Here is a 20060-nt window from a genome sequence, read left to right on the forward strand (position 1 = left end):
GCGGCGAGTTTCATGTTGAAATGGGTGGCCGGAGACTTCAAACACGCCATTTTAGCGCTCACAAAGCATCGTTTTCAACCGTGGGGGCTATTATTGGGGATCTGCTCGTATTTCATTTAAATAAACTGCATGTTGCGGTCACACTTGTGGTTCTAGCTCCTCAGAAAGGAGCTTTTTCTCATGGCGAGTCTGTCTGTCAACAAAATGGCGTTCCTCGAAAGGGGGTGTGGCGAGATAAGCAGTAGCCTAGGTTATCATTTATAGTAAATATGAATGTGGCTGTTAAAAAAAAAAAACTACACAAGGCTAAACCAATATTTCAAACTGGCATAAATCTGCATTGTAATAGCTTTGATACTGTAACTTGTATATGTACAGTTCATGTCTGACAGGCTGGTACAAGCTTGACCCTTGTGGACAGTTCCTACATCCCAAGGATGATTATAACAAAAACGAAAGGTCAAGCAACAAAAAATGGATTTGAAACATTATTTTTCTGCAGCCTTTCTTTTTATTTGATCATGTTTTGTAATGACTTCATAATGACGTTGTTTCTGATCATGGTGATGGTTGGTCCAATTAGATCTTGATGACTTAGAATTACACCTTGAGGAAGTTTAAAGGTCAGCCTTTAAAAATAGTTATTGTTTGTAGGTCTCGAGAGCTCTTGACAGCTGCAATGTATTACCTTCAAAGATGTTCCAAGCTGAAGATGATAATGAGGCAGAGTTCAATTAATGTACCATAAACCCTAAGAGAGTGGAAGTTGCTCCTGCTGCTGCAGGATCAACAGTGCATGGAAATCAATGTGCCTTAATGATGTTTTATCTTTGGCTAAAAAAATATATCTTTAGTGTTTCCATTACAATCTGTGTAATGAACATCTGTGCTGCTGCGCAAGTTATTAAGACTGGGGGAATCCTTGGTAAAATAAATAACACAAAGTACAGTTAAATTTAATATGATCCTATGTGACACACCAGTGGGCTTGTTCTGCTGCATTAATAAACCACACAAACTGAAATACCTTGCCAGACTAAACAAATGTAAATTTGAAATGGTGAAAAACAACCCCTATTTTCTTTAATTCTCTGCGTTTGCGTCCTTTGATAAAGTTCAATCATGGTAAAAATGTCACGCTAGAAGAAAATTTAACAAGACCATGTAAATGTGCACTAGATTGCTGGTCTAAAATTTGTCAAATACAACTTATTTTGGTGTTTGGGGTTATTGTTACAGAGCTGAAGAATCCTCTTGTTAGCCTGCAGCATATTCTCAGAGGAGCTGTAGCTGCTCAGACTCAACCACTTGGTGGCATCAAAAGACAGCGTTACTTCACTGCCCACCCCCTCACAGGCTAACGATACACTGGTAACTATCCCCTTCACAATGATGACCTCAGTCATGATGTGGAAGATGTTGTACAGCTGGCACTTCATAAAAATTTGAGAAAACCCAGCTTGTTATTATGATGTTTTGTTTTGTCATTTCATATGTATAGAAAGCATTGAGACCTGAACATAGCTAATCACCTGATGATGAAATAACACTTTTTTTTAAAAAAACTGTGCAGCTTAAGTTGTATTTGTAGACTTAAAAATATGTTTGTTCCTTTTTGTTAATTCTTGAAGAGACACAATTTAAATGGATGGATGGATTTTCTATGTGTTTGCTTCCAGTACACCATACACCATTTCACTGTCAAGCCTTACCCTTAGACTTAATTTTGATATATTTGATTCAAATGAACTAAACTGTGTTATTTATTTGCACACTCATAAATATATCCATCCATAGAGTGACATATTTTAATTTCAGTCTGTACGCATTTGCTGCCAGGAATTCTGTGCAAAACTGAATTGGAATGAAATTCATTGTCATGTACAGCCTGTAAGTGTTTATCCCACAGTGTGGATGAGGGAAGAATTGCAATGTGGTTGATACAGGTGCATTGCTTGTATCCTACCGTTCAGACATGCACGCCTTGATCTATTATTGATGGCAGCCTTGAGCTATGATGCGCTCTGAAATATTCAGGCAGACATGAACCTTTTGCACCCCCACCCCGCCACCCCTGCACTACATCTAAGACCAAAATGTTAAGAGAGATTTGAAGTATGTGTTACGTCTGCCCCGTTATGATGAACCACTTTAGGCAGAAAAAGTCTAGATGACACCGAAACAATAAAGACTAAACCTCGACTTTTATATTTCGGTTCAAAGACACCCTTTCATGTTTGAGATCCAATGAAAGGAGATGACCTAACGACAAGCAAACTGTCAAAATAATTCCACGAAAGGTCTGAGAAACATTTTTAACGTAAAACACATTCGAAGACTCACTTGCAACAGCGATGGGAGATTTATTTCTTTGTTTCAAAGTGCCTTTTCTAGTAACATATGAGGTATACAATTTTGTGTGGCTCTAATGATTCAGTGAAGGGTTTTCTGTGACAAACAATGATATATGGCACTACACTCACAGCATGAATAATTTCAGGATGACGCAGTCTAACGAGAACAGAAACAAAACAGATGACGAACAGAGAATCCTGATTGTGCCTGTTAAAACTCAGTTACGTCAGAGTGAGGATTTCATTCACAGTTATCGCCCCGTTTTGCTTTTTTTTTTACTTTATAATCCCAAAGATGTGCGGCACCAAAACTTCACCAGTTAGCCCCTGAAGCACAAAGTGTCTAAACAGCCAAATAAACCATCCCTGGTGAGGCTCTCGACTCTCTGAGATAACCCTGTCTATATATTGCTTCTTTTTTAAAACGCAATAGTGCAAAAAAATCTCTGTGACAATTAACATTTACCTAAAAGTAAGCCCACAGACATGTGGGGCATTGCGTAAAGGAGTGATATTGCACTGCTATTCGACAAAAAGAAGGTATCATAGTGGTGCCAAACATCTTTCAGTACACCCATGACACAGGCACCCACTGAGGGGTGGACGTGGCCCGCTCCATGGCCTCCTCAACACCCTTAACACTTTCATCCACGTCGTTGTTGATGAGAACCACATCAAAGAAGTGTCCATGTGTGCTCAGGATGGCGTCTGACTCTTTCTGGATCATCTGCAGGTTTTCCGTCTAGGAGAGGAGATGTAGATGATTAGCAGTTTGTGGTTGGGAAATTTGGGGATTTTAAAACACTTATATAAGATGTAGTACCTGGGGAGCGGTGTTGGTCGGTGCAATGAAAACCACCAGAGGTGCAAAATCAGCTGTCCGCAAGAGTTTCAAGGTCTGCAAGAAGGATTTAGTGGTAGTTTAGAAGTACGTACATCAGTGGGACAGCTCAGGTTGAGCAGTTTGAAGACAAATTTGGCGAGGCAAGGTGGAGACGGTTTAGACATGTGCAGATGAGGGAATATGGCTATTCTGTACAAAAAAGTGTTGAATATGGAGCGGTGTATCTACTGTCTCTGTGTTGGTGTTGTTCCTGGATCATCACAACAATGTTAGTTTAGAATCAGCGTCGCAACTGAGCAGTTACATTGTTGTGATGTCATTACACTGCAATGTGGAGTTTCAAGTTTGGTTTGCTGTTAGCCAAATTTAGGTTACTCATGTTGCTTCACCAGTGATAGTTTTTAAAAGCATAAGCTAGCTTCTTGTTTAATGCTAACTGAATACTCAGAGAACGTCATTTGTCAGTTGCGATGTTCATCCCGAACTAATGTTTTGATGATGTAGGAACAATGACAGATCATGGATATCAGATCATGTAATATGAAGTTGCCAGGCAGAAGGAAAAGAGGAAAACTACAGAGGAGATTCATGGATGCAGTGCAGGAGGACATGCAGAGGGGTTGGTGTGACAGTGGAGGATGCTAGGGATGGGGTGAAATGGATTCAGATGATCTGATGATCTGCTGACCACTAAAGGGAGCAGCCGGAAGAAGAAAAAAAACTGATGAAGAACAGTGCCTTTATCTTGTCCTCTAAACAAGACAAGATAAAGGCAAATATGAATTGTTTTTGCAGTGCAAGAGACTGACTCAAAGCACAGAAGGAGCAGCTTTTACTTCACTTGTTAGCCCAGTTTTATTTGAAAACCAATTTGAAAAATGAAATCATTATAAAAATCATACGTTTACCTGTAAGGAGTGTGAATTTCATTCAAAAAGATGCCTTTTGAGTCATTATTTAACAAAAGGGGATTTTAGGGGATTTTTAATAACTACTTCAGTCTAGACTATCATACAATATACCACATTGTCATTTCTATGCACACTGTGCTGCATGACTATGAGTACAAAAGCAACCCACTGCAGGAGAATATAAAATTATCATCTTTGGTTTGTCAAAGGTGGATAGTAGGCACAGCAAGCACAGCTATAGCTACTGAAACAATAGCTAATAATATGACTGCTGAATCTGCACCATATTCCTTTAACAATGTGGTTAGGTTAAAGGGCAAAAAGATTGGATATGCATTTTCTTTCCCTTTGAGTGAAGTTAATTCATGTAAGTAAATATCTCAATTCTAAAGAACTTTAAGAAAACAAAAAAGCTCTCAAATTAAGCATAAAAACATTTAGTGAGTTTATGCAACTCTGAGAAATGGTAAAATAGCACTCCAGGGCAGACTTAGTATTCTTTAGTCAGATCAACTGCTTTGATGCTACATGACAAGAAGTTTGGCGCTAACCTGTGGTTCTATATCCAGCAGAGCGATTTTGCCCTGCGTGTGGATCTTCTGGATAGTCTCAATTTTGGTGCCAAACATGAAACCCTGGAAGCTGCCATACTCCAGCAGCTCATTTCCAGAGATGCTCTTGGTCATGGCTTCATTGGAGATGAAGTAATATTCCTTTCCATTTTCCTCATCCTTACGTTGGGGTCTGGTTGTGTCTGTGCAAGAATGAGAGTTAAGAATTAGTGAGAATTAGTCCATGGATGGTAACAACCTACGCCACGTTAGAGGAATAAAAAGGCCATCAGTCTACTTACGTGGTGAAGGGTATGAAAACTTCTCGGGGTATCGTGTCAACAGTGCATTCTTAATATGACTCCTTCCAACACCAGGTGCCCCTGAGAAAAAAACCCCAGAATTTACAAAACAGGACTAATTGTTTAAGGGCATTTTGACGACACAATCTATGTTATTTTAACTGCTTGCCAAAGCACATTAAAGTTACTGTTACTTAACAAATGTGGGCTAAAAGTGTAGGCTCTCAGATATTACAGTCCACTGTTTTACAGGGAATCAGAGCTAATTGGACTCAAGTGACTCAAAACGGTTTGATAGACACATCTTAGCTATTCCCGTGTTATATCTCATTCAGTTAAGCAGGCAAACAGCCTACAGCTGATTCCAAGTATGGCATCTGTTTTTGGGATTTACTGTTGTGAATCTACAGCATATAAAGGGGCTCTTGATGCAAGTAAAGCAAGCCATCCTTACACATCAAAATAAAGCAACTCAAGAGCAGTAACATTAAGCGTAGCCTAACAGCTCTCACAAAAAAAAAACCAAACAAAAAGAAAAAAAAACAGACCACGCTGGCAACCCATTAAAGCAAACAGTGGTGGATAATCACAGGCTTCTTTTGATGCTAAAGAAAAAAAAGCTGCACAGCTGCACACAGCTGCAGTACAAGCCTGACAAGGAATAGCAAACAAAGAAAATTTATTCTTTAGTTATGATCATTGTTCCCAGACTTCAGGCCTTCATTGCCCACAGAGGATTCTGGACAATGTTTTAATAATGAACATCTTATTATGTCTGAAACCCAGGAACAAAGTGACTGATCTGAGGATTGTGCACATTTTCTGCATCTTGCTTGTTTCATTTCCTATTGCGGTGGTGTGGAAAGGAAAAGGCAAAGGTTACAAACTTATAATGGGACTGAGCTAGGAAGCTTACCAATAAGGACCAGTGTTTTCCTTTGAAAAGCTGGGAGCCGAACAACCTCCTCATAAGAAATCACATCCAGCTGGTCAAAAACTGCAGAAGAAGATTATTTTAGATCACACTAAAGAAGAAATGAATGAAACTGCGGGACTGAGAGTTACAGTGTTCTACTTACTAGAGCTGTGTTTAGCTAGGTACTTGTCCTTGCACTTCTTTTTCTTTCCAAATGGGCTGCAGGACTGAGTGCCCTCTTTGGCCTTGCTTTTACTGGCCACCCTCCTGCAGGGAAAACAGGTATTTAGGTTAGCCTGAGAATATCTGGTACAGTTCACTCTGTGTTATAAATCAGCCACCACATTAAAACCAACAAATCTGGATTGTGTACATCCCTAACATGATGTCAAAAAAGCTTTGACCACGTGGGACAGGGGCACTACCATTCTTGAGAGTATCTTGTGGTTTTTAGCAATAGATCCTTTGGGGCCAATAAGTTGAGGGTTTGGGTTTTGATGGATTGAGTTTAGCCTGGCAGAACCCGTGAATAATTGTTTGGATTGAGTTTTGGGCAGCTTGAAACCCAGTCAATCTGGACCAGTTTTGTCCTTGTGGTGGGGTTCAGCCAGGCAGGACACTTTCCAAACAGAACACTGCAGTAATGGCAGGTGTATGCCCCTCCCTCAGGCTGGTTCTGCAGGAGGTTTCTTCCTGTTAAAAGGGAGTTTTTCCTTCCCACTGTTGCCAAGTGCTTGCCCATAGGATGTCGTTTAATTGTTGGGGATTTCTCTCTATTATTGTACCTTACCTTACAGTTACGTTAAAATATAAAGTTCTTTAAAGCAACTATTGTTGTGATTTTGGCGCTATATAAATAAAATAAAATTGAACTGATTTGTGATGTGATTGGTATATTAAAGAGTTTACCATTCTTGGAGCTCTGGAGAAGGTATGAGTCCAGCGAAGTCAGTAGTACTGCTCTCCACTCTGCCCTGCCACCAGTTTGGATCCTGCTTGTTGATGATCTGAATGATGTCCCCAGTCTGAAACTTCAGACCTGCCTCTTCGCATGGGATGAGGTCATCTGTGGCAGGGTCATAATCGAACTGAGCCCTCATGTACATCTGGAGATTATGAAGAAATCTTGTTAGTTCCCCTGGCAGTAAAATAACTAAACATTTACAGTGGGTATTATGTAAAGTATTACTGATAACCTGCTGACCTTACCAGAGTGTTCAGTTATCACCCAACACTTATTTAAGGTCAGCCGGGAGTAAAGTTTCTAATATCGACATACTAATCTGTAGAACTTTATAGTTTATCTGAAGTCTACGATTCTATGATTGTACTGATAACTGTGAATTCACCCTGAAGTAGAAAACTAGTAAACAATGTCATGATATGATCTTGGACAGCTCCTTTCAAACTGTGGACATGGCTACATTTCTAACCAAGACACAAGGTCTACTTGTGTGAATAAATAACTGTTGACCTACTAGCATCAAGGATTTGTTACTTTCTATATCTCAGGTTAAAATCCAAAGGGTGCAAACCTTGAGGAAACTGTCAAAGATCATAGCAGGAACACATGTAGGTTCCCCCTTAGCATAAATGATTACTAATGTTAGTAGAGTCCATGAACATGTATTTGTGGTTTCCCCAAGAGACTCCAGTGGAAGTTTAAACCCCAAAATGTGCACAAACGTGGATGCACTGGAGTGACCTGGGTCACCAAAAATGCTGTTCTTTGTATGGAAAGCATTTTAACAATGCCTACATATTAATGCAGTACAATCTTTAAAGTAAACTGCCATCACTGACCACAGCAGGGACAAACTTTAATGCTGAAAAAGAAATATATGTCAATTCTTTTAAAGCTATTTTCAGTTGATGTCGTCTGTACTTAAAAGTATGTTACAGGGCAGCCATTTTTATGCCACAAGAAAGATGTAAATGGAGAGACATGCTGTGGTCACTAGATGGCAGAATGAAACACGCTACCAATGTGTTTCATGTCAAACTAGCAACGATGAGTGATGTTCTTAACATTTAAGCTAGGTTTATAGTCACCTGGTTTGTTCACTGACTAACAGCAGATTCACCTAAACAAAATCATTGTAAGCAAGTAAGATGCAGAAGAAAAAGACTGCGAGAAAAGTGACCAAACTAATACTTGACTGTACTCTAACATGACCAGAAAAGCTTGCTTTCCTGGATTCACTCATGCAAATTTAGAAAGTATCTTGGAGAGAATAAATATGAATCACATAATTCAATATAAGCATCACAACACTAAAGCTGTGCATAGTCTGACGGTCGTATCGTTACCTCGCAGATTCGGGATCGACTCTTCATGTTGGGTATGATTTTCATCGTGACGACTCCATTGGTTTCTCTCTGTATGTAAAATATAAATGGATTTACGTTTTTATAACCATGCCGAGTTAACATGAAGTGCAAAAACTGTGATTCAGTATAGCTCCAAACATAAATGGAAGAACTTAAGAGCTGGTGGCTTACCAGGATCTTTTGTAGCTGATCTACAGTTTGGTTTGTCACAGTTTTTCCATTGATTTCTGCTATTTCGTCTCCTTCGTGTATAGACCCTGGAAAGACAAAGAATGCAAACTAGATGTCTTACTGCTCCTCCAGTACTGTAACAACTACTCAAGACATCATATAGACCTCCCTTGTGACACACTATATTAATATCTTTTCTTGCACAATTCCTGCAAACTGTAAAAAAACCCCAAAAACCCAAAATGTGCTGAATCACCTTGTCTGTGAATCATCCCTCCATGCAATATCCTGGCCACCGTGCATCGCTGTTTCTCGTTCAGTTTCAGAGTGACCCCCTACAGACATAGACCACAGTGAATGAGGAGGAATCATTTCTTCACAATTTAAAGCACGAGCAATGAGTGAACAGTCGAGGCTGATTACATACCATTGGCTCTGAAGGACTCTTTTCAAACGCCACTTCTTTCATCCTGGGAACCTCTGTGCAATTTCTGTGTCCAGCACTGCCGTTGGTGTAAAAGTCAGCCCCCTGATTCTCATAGTTTTGCATAGCTGCCTGTTAAAATGAAGAAAGAAAACAAATGAGTCACATGACATCACAGGAAATGAAATTAACTAAAAAACAAGAAGCCTCCCATTATACAGGGAACCGAATTCACTATTCTGTCAGATCAGATCATTAGCTTACTGCTCTTTCTAATAACGGCGGTGAACACTTTCTGCTCTCGTGAGCACAATAGCTACGTTTCCTTTGCACTTTCAACATATGTTCAAAGTTGAAAATTAACCAGGCATTAAAACACACTTCATTAACCACGTCCACTCATCTGGTCCACCAGGTTCGTGTGGTCATGGATACCAACAGTGTGATGAACGAAGCACTGATGTAGCAAAACGAATTCACTATGACGCATGCTGCTTGAATGTTTGCTACAGAAATCAAATGTATAGATTTGTGCTATTCTTTTACACCAAAAGCATAGCAGGACAACCTCGTCCAAGTTATTTCCAGAGTGTAAGCATCGCCGTAAGAGAAGAAATCCACGTAGCTCCCCTGACAAATCAAGACACTACGGAATTACATTAAATCTACTGAGTACAAGATAAGATACCACGTAATGACTCTGTGAGAGTAAAGTGCCCTCCAGGATCGGGCAGTGAGTGCACCATATCAAAGCTTTTATAATTCGTTCACTTAACTGACATCAGAGAGATGATTGCCTGCATCAGCAAACTTTCTTGCGTGAATATGACACATCAGCACTGCTTCAGCAAAAAAAAAAAAAAATTATCTACCTTCCAGCATCAGCATTACAATAATCCAATCGTTATCACTGTCCACCTCACCAATAACTTTAGCTGCTCTAAAGCCACCTCTGGGTTTAGAAACTACTGCTGCACTGATGAGCCTCATGGCCAGATGCAGGAGCCATGACAGCCAGTTAGGTCTCTCTGAGGTGTGATAGTAATTCATGAGCAGTGTGTGCTGTTAGCCATCAGGAGTGATCAGCATCAGGAAGGAGTGAAAAGCTGATTTTGTAAAACGTGCAGCCATTTATTAAAAAACAAAAAATCGCGATATTCCGATACACGATATGTATCTTACTTCTCATTTCACATTCTTATACTTAGAGTGATTCATTTCACACACAAAAAAGAATCCGCAATAATGTCTGGAGTAATCCGCTTACTCACAAATCAGCTGAACGTGTCTGAAGAAAGTAGCAGAAATGTCTCTGATCTCTTGAGGGATTAGATTTAGACTAGCACTAAAGGGTCCTTTTAATAAAACCCACCTCATCAATATGTTGACAGTGAGCTCTGTCAGCTCCACCACTTGGAGTGTAACAAGATCAAGATTTAATTAAAGGTTTGAGCCGTGCTTCAGTAACTGGTAACAAGCTATCCTTCGACAAGTATGGTCAGGAAGTCATGGCCATAGTTTTAATGCTGGTTTCAAGTTTGGAGGAGCATCAGGGTAAAGAAAGAGCGTTCAAAACAGCGGCTTGTCTCTTCAGGGTGAAAAATAGAAGGTGACAGGCGTGTAGAGGAAGACCATCAGTGCCAAGATAAATGAATTCACCATAAAAATCTATAGCAGTTGTTCCATTCGCTTTTCTGCACACAGTTGGGTTACTGGTCTAATATAACACAGAATAGTTGATTATACTTTATCTTTCTTACATGATCTGCTGTTTTTAACTAAAGGAATATTAATCATCAGCCCTCCCCAATGTAGGGTTTACGGCTTTTTGTTTTCCTTCTATTGATCTCTTGGAAAAATACAGCAGGAGATTAATAGTTGACATTTGAACACTGTGTGGTTAATGAGCTTTCCACAAAAAAGGAGAAAAAAAGAAGAAAGAACTGCCAAAAGTTCTGTGTGTCCCGCTTATCAACTTGCCCCAACTTGTCTTAAGACCTTAAATGCATGATTGTCTAAGTAGGGCAGTACACAGTTATTAAGCCTGAAGTATTAGAAGCATAACTCAGTGCAAAGGAGCAAAAAATGACAGAAAAGAATAGAAAGTAAGAAAGACACAATATATGATTAATCATCCTTAAACAAACCATTTAGAGACCTCAGTTAGAGACATGCTGATTAACACAGAGCAGAAGGATATGTAGGCAAGATTGCAACTCAAGGCTACTGAACTGCAAACTGCTGATGTCAGGAATAAAGTTTCCTCTCTTTCACATTTCCCTCAGTGGCTCAGTGCTGACTTTTCAAATTCTGAGAAGGCACCGGTCTCCTGCTGGAAATCAAATCCAGGTCTAAAGTGTGCCAGAGATTTAACTCTGGCTTTGTCCCTTCCGACATATTCTACATGTTTTCTGGAACATCTTTTCAGTCATACTTGTTAGCTTAGTCTTTGTTAGAGGTAAAGACAGTATTTCCATGACATAGTCAAGGATCTTTAAGGGGAGGAAAACGCAAACAAGTTTAACAGTGTGCTTGGCAGTGTGGTGTAAACAACCTTCACTTGACTGATTCCTGAGCAGGGGCTCAGGGTAAGCTGTAAGCAAAATTACACAATATGTTTCAAAACTGTATGAAGGCACAGTCCCAGAAAAGACTTCACAGCTGACAAGTTACTTCTTTATGATTTTATTGCCGCTCTTAAATGTGTTCATATCACTATAAGCCCAGCTGGTTAATGAGACAGTTCATACTACTGTGTGAAATACAGGAACATAGTCTTATGATGGCTAAAAAAAACCAAAAACCCCTTCCCTAATGTTTTCCCCAAGTTGTCAAAATACTTGCGTGAATTTGTGAGAAATGGAGAACTGAAACTGCCACAGCAATGTCTGCTGATTTCAAGCTGAGGCTGACCGATAGTGCTGAGTAATGCAGAAGCTGCTAACACAGTAAAGATCTAAATGTTCTTTGTTTAAGAGATCAACACATTCAGCTGCTGCAGTATGAAAACATAAACGGGTCTATTCTTAGAGATCTTGTTCGGAAATAAACAACGATCACATGTCCCCGTATCTGCTTCCCGGAAGCAAATAAGAACAGCGAAATCAGAGGGGTCTAAATAAATTAATAAGGTATATATATACAAAAAAAGATCATCTTACCTTGTCAGACTTTGGTTTGTTTTGAAGGAGCTGCTCCAGGTAGAGATCGGAAAGGGCTGTCCGGACGCTGTTCACGGACTCCAGTGTGACAGTGGGATCGTTTTTATTGGATTTTAACGTCATCTTTCCCGTTAAATAAAAAAAACACAGTGAACCCGATTTGCCCCCTCGATCAAAGTCCTCAAGACACTGGCCACAAACTGCTGATAAGGAGTGACTATGAGATAAGTCACTGTCGGAGATAAGAGTCCAAAGATCTGATCAGCAGTAGGTGAGGTTCATGCGATAACTACTGCAGGGACACCGCTGACAAAGCAAGTAAACATGCATCTGACTGCTGCTGTGCTCTGAGGGGCTGGCTGCTGATGCGTTCAAGGTCCCCGTGTGAGCTCAGGAATCTCACAATTAAAGTTCTTATCCCAAAATGAGCTGAAATCAGGGAATTACGAACGATACTGTAGCGCTTCTTATTGTTATTTCCTTTGGATATTTCTACGTTGGCATCGTATATCCCTATTGATCTATAGGCTTTCTCTAAACTGCGGTGTTTATTCAAACATCATCTACCTATGCGTCATAGAAACCTATTTAAAGATTCTTTGTTTCTTTTTCGTTTATACAGTTCAATTAGTACAAAACTAATTCGAAACCGGTGCTAAATAAGCCTTTGGAATCTGATGGGCCAACACGGAAATCAATTTCCATTTTGAGCCCAACAAAATGCTAAATATCCCACAGGCTGGGAATGCAACATTACCGCAGCATTTTCAGCAGGGCTACCCTCTCAGGCTACAGGGGAAGCAAAAAATAACGTAGTCCCGGTGATTCCAACAGCTAGCTTGCAAGAACTTCAGTTTGGAACACAGTGTACCCAGCTGCAGTGTGATAGTCTCTCTGTGCTAATTTAACAAACAAACAAACAAACACTAAAAAAATAATCAGTGGGAAAGTAGAGTGATCCTATTACTGATACATTACTGAGTGATTACAGATGACATCAGTGTTGCAACATGGACACTGCATGTGATTAGGTTTAATACATTGCAGCTGTAGGAGACTGTGAGCAGGAAACCCCGTCCTTAAAGTGGCCTGTCTATTTCCACTGTGTACACATACAACATATACAAGCATGTATGCAGTCTTTTTTTGACAGATGAACTGAGGGCTGGTTCACAAAAACACATGGATTTCATCTCCTTTACTGTTTTAATGTACTTTAAATAGATTTATATTATACCGCTTTCAATTCAATTCAGTTTCACTATATCTCAAGGAGCTTTATATTGCAAGTAGACCACAATAATAAATAGAAAACTCGAATAATCAGACAACCCCCTAGCAGAGAGCACTGGGTGACAGTGGGAAGGAAAAACTCCCTTGATAAAAAGAAACTTCCAGTAGAACCAGGGAGGGGTAGCCATCTGCCGTGAAGAGAGCATAGGACAAAAGACACACATGGGAGACAGCCAGAGTTTAAAATTAATGATGAAATACAGCATGGAGAGTGAAACAGAAGTGAGTGAAGAAGAAACAATCAGTGCATCATGAGAAGCCCCCAGCAGTCCAGAGCTATTGCAGATTAACTAAGAGAGGGTTCAGGATCACCTAAACCAGCCCCAATTTGTTGAAATAGGAACATTTTAAGCCTAATCTCAGAAGAAGAAGAGTATGTGTCTGTCTCCGAAATGCAAACTGGGAACTGGTTCCACAGAAGAGGAGGCTGAAAGTTGGCTGAATCTTCCTCCCCTTACCGCCAACCAGTCATAGCAGATGGCTGTCCATCTCTGAGCTCAGTTCTACTCCCTGTTTAAATGGAGTTTTTCCTTCCCACTATCACCAAATGCTTGCTCACAGGGGTCATCTAATTGTAGGGGTCTTCTCTCTATTATATAGGGTCTTACCTTACAATATTGGTACATAATGGCGTTATATCAATACAGCAGAATTGAATTGCATTGAACAGAGAGAATAGCCCTGTACACTCAGAATTCATCCTACTGCTTCTATCAGCCGTCACATCATCAATTCCATTGCATTCCATTATACATGCCTTCCTAAGGTTATACTATTAGAAAACACTGCATAAATTTTCATTGCTATGCTGATGATTCCCAGCTTTATTCATTCGTGAAGCCAGAAGATACAAATCAACTAGCTAAACTATAGACATCTCTTAAAGATATAAAGGTCTGGATGACATACTTTTCTCTTCTGATCATTCTGATACAATTTGTAAATGGAAAATTGTACTTAGTAGTCAGTATAAGCTTTTAATGATATAAGTTTAATTATGATAGAATACTGCATGATGACCTTTTGATGACTTAGCCTGTTGCCCACTACAAGACCTGTTTCTGTTTTATAAATTCTTTCTCACAGCGATAATAGCTGAACAAGCAGGAAAGAGGAGAGCTGGACACTTTTATCTGCGCTCCCTAACAAGAAGAGGGGCCGCGTCCTTCTGAATCTCACAACACACACACATACACCTGAACCACTCTTATCTTCACGCACTAACATTCCTCTGCCTATGAATAGACGTATTCACTGTTGTATTGCTTTGTATATAAATAAAGACCAGAGCGGTAACAGAGCACTGATCACAGGGCCCCCACTCTGATGTGAGCGTTCTGTGACCGCCCTTGCAAGTAAAGATCTGCAGTGTGTGTCTTCACTCTTAGACTCTCAGCTGAAGAAGTGTCATTTAGAATGAATCTCTTGACACAATTAATCCTGGTTTTATCCATAAAATTTTTTTTATTCATTTATTTTTCAAAAATATATATTTCAGATGTTTCCTGGCAAAGAAGATGAGAAATTGTCTTTAAAAGGTATGTACTTCTCCACAATGGAAATCTTATAAACTGGAAATCCATCCATCCATTTTCTTCCGCTTATCCGGGGCCAGGTCGCGGGGGCAGCAGCCCAAGCAGAGAAGCCCAGACCTCCCTCTCCCCAGCCACCTCCTCCAGCTTGTCCGGAGGCGTTCCCAGGCCAGCCGAGAGATATAATCTCTCCAGCGTGTCATGGGTCTGCCCCAGCACCTCCTCCCGGGACCTGACAAAGAGTGATTCAGAAGACCCCTATGAAAATACCATCGAGGGAACAGTTCACCCTGTCCGGGATAGAGTTACCGGGGCCCCGCCCTGGAGCCAGGCCCGGGGAGGGTGCCCGAGGGCGAGCGTCTGGTGGCCAGGCCTTAGTCCATGGGGCCTGGCCGGGCACAGCCCGAAAAAGGGACATGGGCCCATCTTCCTGCAGGCCCACCACCCACAGGAGGCACCGTAGGGGTCGGGTGCAATGTGAGCTGGGCGGCGGCCAGGAGCAGAGGTCCTGGCGGACCGATCCCCGGCTACCAAGACTGGAAATTAAAAGATTAAATTAAACCATATTAGACTTTCCAATCATTTGAACCATATAGAAGTTACCAGGCTATTTCATAATGTGGAATGTCATGATAATAATTTCATGATATTCAAAAGTTTAGATGGATAGTGAAGGCTGATGGGTTTGTAGTGTTATGGTGGATGGACTGTGGTAGGTTAGGTCGTGGGTAACTACAGAGATATTATAAAATAGAGAGAGCAGTGAAAGAACTGTGAATTGTATTGGAGACTTTTGTGACAGCAAAGATGGTGGTAAAAGTTTTAAAAGTTTATTTGAGGACAACATCAGAAAACTTTTTAGCATTTAATTTGATCAAATTTGACTTGACATTGTATGCATGCAGTTTTTATTTCCCGCTGAGCATTAAAATAAAAGTTAAATAAAAGTGCCCAGATGTTGCAGCATGGCTGCTGACTAACGGGACTTGCTTCCAGAAGGAGTCATCAATCCGAATATAAGAATTCCAAGTTTGACCTTTATACCAGCTGTTTAGAGTCGTGTCCCATCTGGTGTTTCTGTGTTGGGCTAAATAGGTGTTTCTGTGTGTTTTTTTTTTTATGTGTGACATCTTTGCTTATATTATTAAATATACTGTAATCAACAGGATTTATGAAAGGTTATTATATATTTAAAAAAGACCTGTTTTTAAGGGTTTTTTTTATGTCTCTGCAGTGTTGTACCCCATTATTATCAACCCAGTCCCTTTTGACCACTCAAAATATCTTTATAAAACTTTTTTTTTTTTTTTTTTACATTTATTTATTTATTTATTTATTTATTTATTTATTTATGCAATTCCTGCCCTCTTGGGCTGATCTCTCTTAAAAAGCCATTTTTAATGTCAGTGATTTTTACTGGAATAAATAAAAGATATATAAAAGTATCTTTTAAAAAAACAACAACAACAACAACAAAACAGATTGCGGCTTCTATATTGTGGCAAGGATATTGTTTCTGGCTCAAAGTGACTTGATATCATTCATGAAATATATATTTGACATATGTTTCACAGATTATAGGCCCACAAGTTATTTACAAAAGTTTAAATACGGACAAAAATTCTTTGGCAAATACCGGAAATCACTTTTTGGAACTTAAAGTTCCCCCACCTGCCAAAACCCTCTTGTATATGCAAAGTATAAACAAACCACGTGCTGCCAACTCTTCATTGCGTGGCACAAAAAACAGTGTGGTAAACAGGAGGCAAGAAAATAGGTATTAAGCCAGCTAATGAGTTTAAGCTCCCCGATGGAGTGCCAGTTTCAACTCCAGAGGGAGCCAGCAAGCAGGTTTTTATCAGCTGTCCACTCACTAACATGACCCGGACTCTTACTGTCTTATAAAGGGTCAGCAAGCTACATTTGGGCTTCATTTCTGTTTCTCCTGCAGATATCCATCAGGTTCATAAAAAGGCTTCCTATCGCCGAACTTACTGGAAAATAATCTTTCAACGGCACATTTACTGAAGGTGGTAAACTGTGCCATCAAACGCTCTGCCATTTAACATAGATGCCCATCCATCCATTCTTTTCCGTTTATTCAGTTCAGGGCCACCGGGGTCCTGAAGCCTATCCCAGCCGCCACAGGACTGTGGGATGTGATAAGTAAAAAGAACTTCGTGTGTTTAATTCAAATTAAAGTGTGTAAAGACGGCGGTGTCGTACCGCTCCTCTCTGAGCAGAGAGGGGGAAGCAGATCCGGGTTCTCTGATGTGGTTGAAATCCAGAAGATGGCAGTAATGCAACTTCACTGATGGCTGCTGCCCCACGCAAAACAAACGAGAAAAGCTCAAAGAAGAAGAACAGCCAACTGATGGAGGGGTGCAGCAACTCTGCAGGAGGAGTCGCTTAATAATTAATTTGGACTTTTACGTCATGTTAAGAAATATTTACACGTTTTAAGACTTTCTTGTGTGCAAGTGAAGGGTTGAAGGGAGAAACACACGCACACACCTGCATGCACAAAGCACGCCGCTGTGGCTTTAGTTGGTCGGATTACTGCTGGGAGGCTTAACGGGAAACCATTTAAAATTTTGGATTTAAGTTAATTCAGTTTTTTACTGCATCTCTGTGTGTTTGCACCTGAAATGTTTTGGAAGTTGCACAAGAGTGCGCTGAGACAGGCTCAGCTTCTGCGTGGTGTCAGCAGGAGCACGGCGTTGCCACGGAGGGCTTGTGCTACTTTCCGCGCACACGAGGAGTGTCTTGGTGGGTTTAATTGTAACCCGATTTGCGCATGCCTGGTTTGTTTGTTTATTTGTTTTTATGTTATCACAAATTTCGCTGTTAACCCCTGACCACATATTTCTGAAATCACCAGAACTGCACTATGGAGGGACGCAGATGCGTTTTAACTATGTGTGGCTGAGAGATCACTGCCTCTCTGCTGCTTCGTACAACTCCAAAACTAACCAGAGGAACCTGGACACTGGGAGCATAGATCTGACTATACGTCCCGAAAGCACACGAGTGGAAGGAGACCACCTTGTTATCACCTGTAAGTGGGGAACTATAAGTGCAACAGTGGGTTGCACAGGTGGGTGGGAGAGAACGTGATGAAAATTGACTTTAAATTGTGTGAAGACCTGACTGCAAAAGTTGCCAGAATCATAAAGAAGTAAAACACTCCCTTTTGTCTGCTTCCGAAACACTCATGTGTTTATGTAATATGTAATGACAGGGCAAATGAATGTGGAAAAGCTAAGACACATTGTTGAAGTGCCACTTATTATTATTATTATTATTATTATTATTATTATTATTATTATTATTATTTTTAAGGATGGCCATCATGTGTTTTCTAAATGGAGTCTTCATTCAACGTGGCCATTACTGTAAAGCAAAATATTTTGGAAATAACACATTTTCTTTAGTTAAATTGCATTAAAATGGCACATTCAAAACGCAGGAGCAAAGTTATTAAAACTAAACTAGAAACTGAAGCTATATGTGTAAAAACATTTTAGTTAACTAAAACATAAAAATATTGAAAAATCAAAAATTAAATGAAACGATTTGGTGAACTTGGAAAATAAACTAAACTACGATAAAAATATAGAAGAATCGAGCTTCGTTTTAGTGTTAGTTTGGTAAAAATTGTATTACAGCTTGTCTGATGAGACAGCTGATAGACATTGATAGGTTTGTAACGTAAACCTATTCGCTGGAACGTTCAGGACAATTTGCTACACAGCAAGAACAAGACACAAGTAGGCAATGTTCTTTGTGTTACTCATGCATGAGGGAGGCCTGCCTGGAGCCAAGTGTCGTTCCACCTACTTGACCTCCATCAGACTCTCAGCCAGGTTCCCCATAGCACTCCTTTTATTGTGGTTACTTGAATATGCATAGGGTCATTAACATATAACGGCTTACATAGGTATACATGTGAACAAGGAATACCCTGCCTGTGGTTTTGTAAGTGCGCGCGTGTGTGTGTGTGTGTGTAAGAATTCCTTTCAACACACAGTTAAAGTACAAATGGTAAGAATAAAAATGACAAACATTTAACAATTCACTCTAACAGACATGTTTATTGAAACTTTAGATGTCTACAAGGCTGTGAGTCTTCTGTTTTCAAAAAGTTCCGTTTTTTTTTACCTGTACTGATTTTTCCTAAAAAAACAACCCAAAATAAACCTTTTCATGCAATAAACACTAAACTAAAACAAGAAGATCCATCTCTGGAAACTTATTGAAACTAAACTGAATTTAGAAAAAAACTTCAAAATAAAATGAAAAAGTCTAATTAGAAAAAGCAAAGCTATAATAACTCTGCCCAGGGCCGGCTCGTCTGAAGTTCTCTGCACATTCAAATATACTGTAGTGGTCTTTGCCCCCTGGCACAATGTATTTGTGTAAAGATTTACTTCATGTGCAGATACGGTAAGGCTTAGGGTGTAGTTATCCAAAGGAGAAAAACATAGACAATTTCAGTTATATACCATAAAATCGCTTTACACGTACAGGGAATGTTGCCTAAGCTGGATTTAGATAGCAGCCTTTATCAGCAGTCACTGTAAAATAAAAAGATGAGACTGAGACATATCTGTGCTCCTCCTTTAGTGTTTTCTGCTGACTCCTAAAAGCTAGTTGAAGTTTGACACGAGGAAAAAACCCCTAAATGATGTAATTTATGCCTGCATTCCAGTCTGCTCTGGAACACAACTGAGAAAAAGTGCAGGTTTATATTTTTCTGTGATCTGCTGCCCACAACTCAGGGGGAGGATCGTGGATTCCTCTTCCTGCCCACCAGTGAAGAAACTCTTTCCACACTCTGTAACACCTCATCTTTTGTAAGTGTGTGTGTGTGTGTGTGTGTGTGTGTGTGTAAGCTGCTGACCAAAAGGGTCATAAAGCAGGAACAACATCCTAGGTCATAAAGAGGGTAACCTCCCCACACCCAATCTATGGTTCACCCTAGTTCTTTGGTCTCGTTCTTTATGTGAGTGGTTGTGTTCACAACCTGCCACCAGTAGTTGGTTGAAAACCCATGCGGGTACTGGGTGTGATTTGCTCTGTCCCAGTGCGCTCCTGTCATCCCACTCTGGGTCCACAGGCACAAGAAGGCAAACAGCACATTCCCAGCCATTCTGATGAGTACCTGTGGCTCAGTTGGTTTCTTCACCAGATTGAGACGAGGGGCCCTGGAGGCTTTCGCCCCCCCTTTGTACCCGGTCTTCCTGCCACTTACTCCGAGCTGGCCTGGA

General features: G+C 40.3%; 1 protein-coding gene across 1 annotated transcript; it reads right to left on the bottom strand.

The window, feature by feature from the left end:
• Positions 1-2343: 2343 nt before the first annotated feature.
• mpp1 (MAGUK p55 scaffold protein 1) lies at positions 2344-12391 on the bottom strand. Its single transcript, XM_003450482.5, has 12 exons — positions 11966-12391; positions 8808-8936; positions 8637-8715; positions 8381-8466; positions 8189-8257; positions 6788-6984; positions 6042-6145; positions 5879-5959; positions 4963-5043; positions 4661-4863; positions 3178-3252; positions 2344-3096 (listed from the first exon to the last, which is right to left on the bottom strand). Exons 1-12 carry the CDS (start codon positions 12086-12088, stop codon positions 2920-2922), a joined length of 1404 nt encoding a protein of 467 aa, XP_003450530.1. The 5' UTR covers positions 12089-12391; the 3' UTR covers positions 2344-2919.
• Positions 12392-20060: the final 7669 nt, after the last annotated feature.

The sequence above is a fragment of the Oreochromis niloticus genome, linkage group LG10, assembly GCF_001858045.2.
Source record: "Oreochromis niloticus isolate F11D_XX linkage group LG10, O_niloticus_UMD_NMBU, whole genome shotgun sequence".
NCBI lineage: Eukaryota > Metazoa > Chordata > Actinopteri > Cichliformes > Cichlidae > Oreochromis > Oreochromis niloticus.

What these genes read in the sequence shown, in the direction of transcription:
- mpp1 (XM_003450482.5), bottom strand. Translation starts at nt 12,088, where the DNA reads ATGACGTTAAAATCCAATAAAAACGATCCCACTGTCACACTGGAGTCC. An exon ending in ATCAGCTACAAAAGATCCTG is followed by an intron (nt 8,258 to 8,380) that starts GTAAGCCACCAG and finishes TTTTACATACAG; the next exon opens with AGAGAAACCAATGGAGTCGT. An exon ending in CCTAGCTAAACACAGCTCTA is followed by an intron (nt 5,960 to 6,041) that starts GTAAGTAGAACA and finishes CTTCTTCTGCAG; the next exon opens with TTTTTGACCAGCTGGATGTG.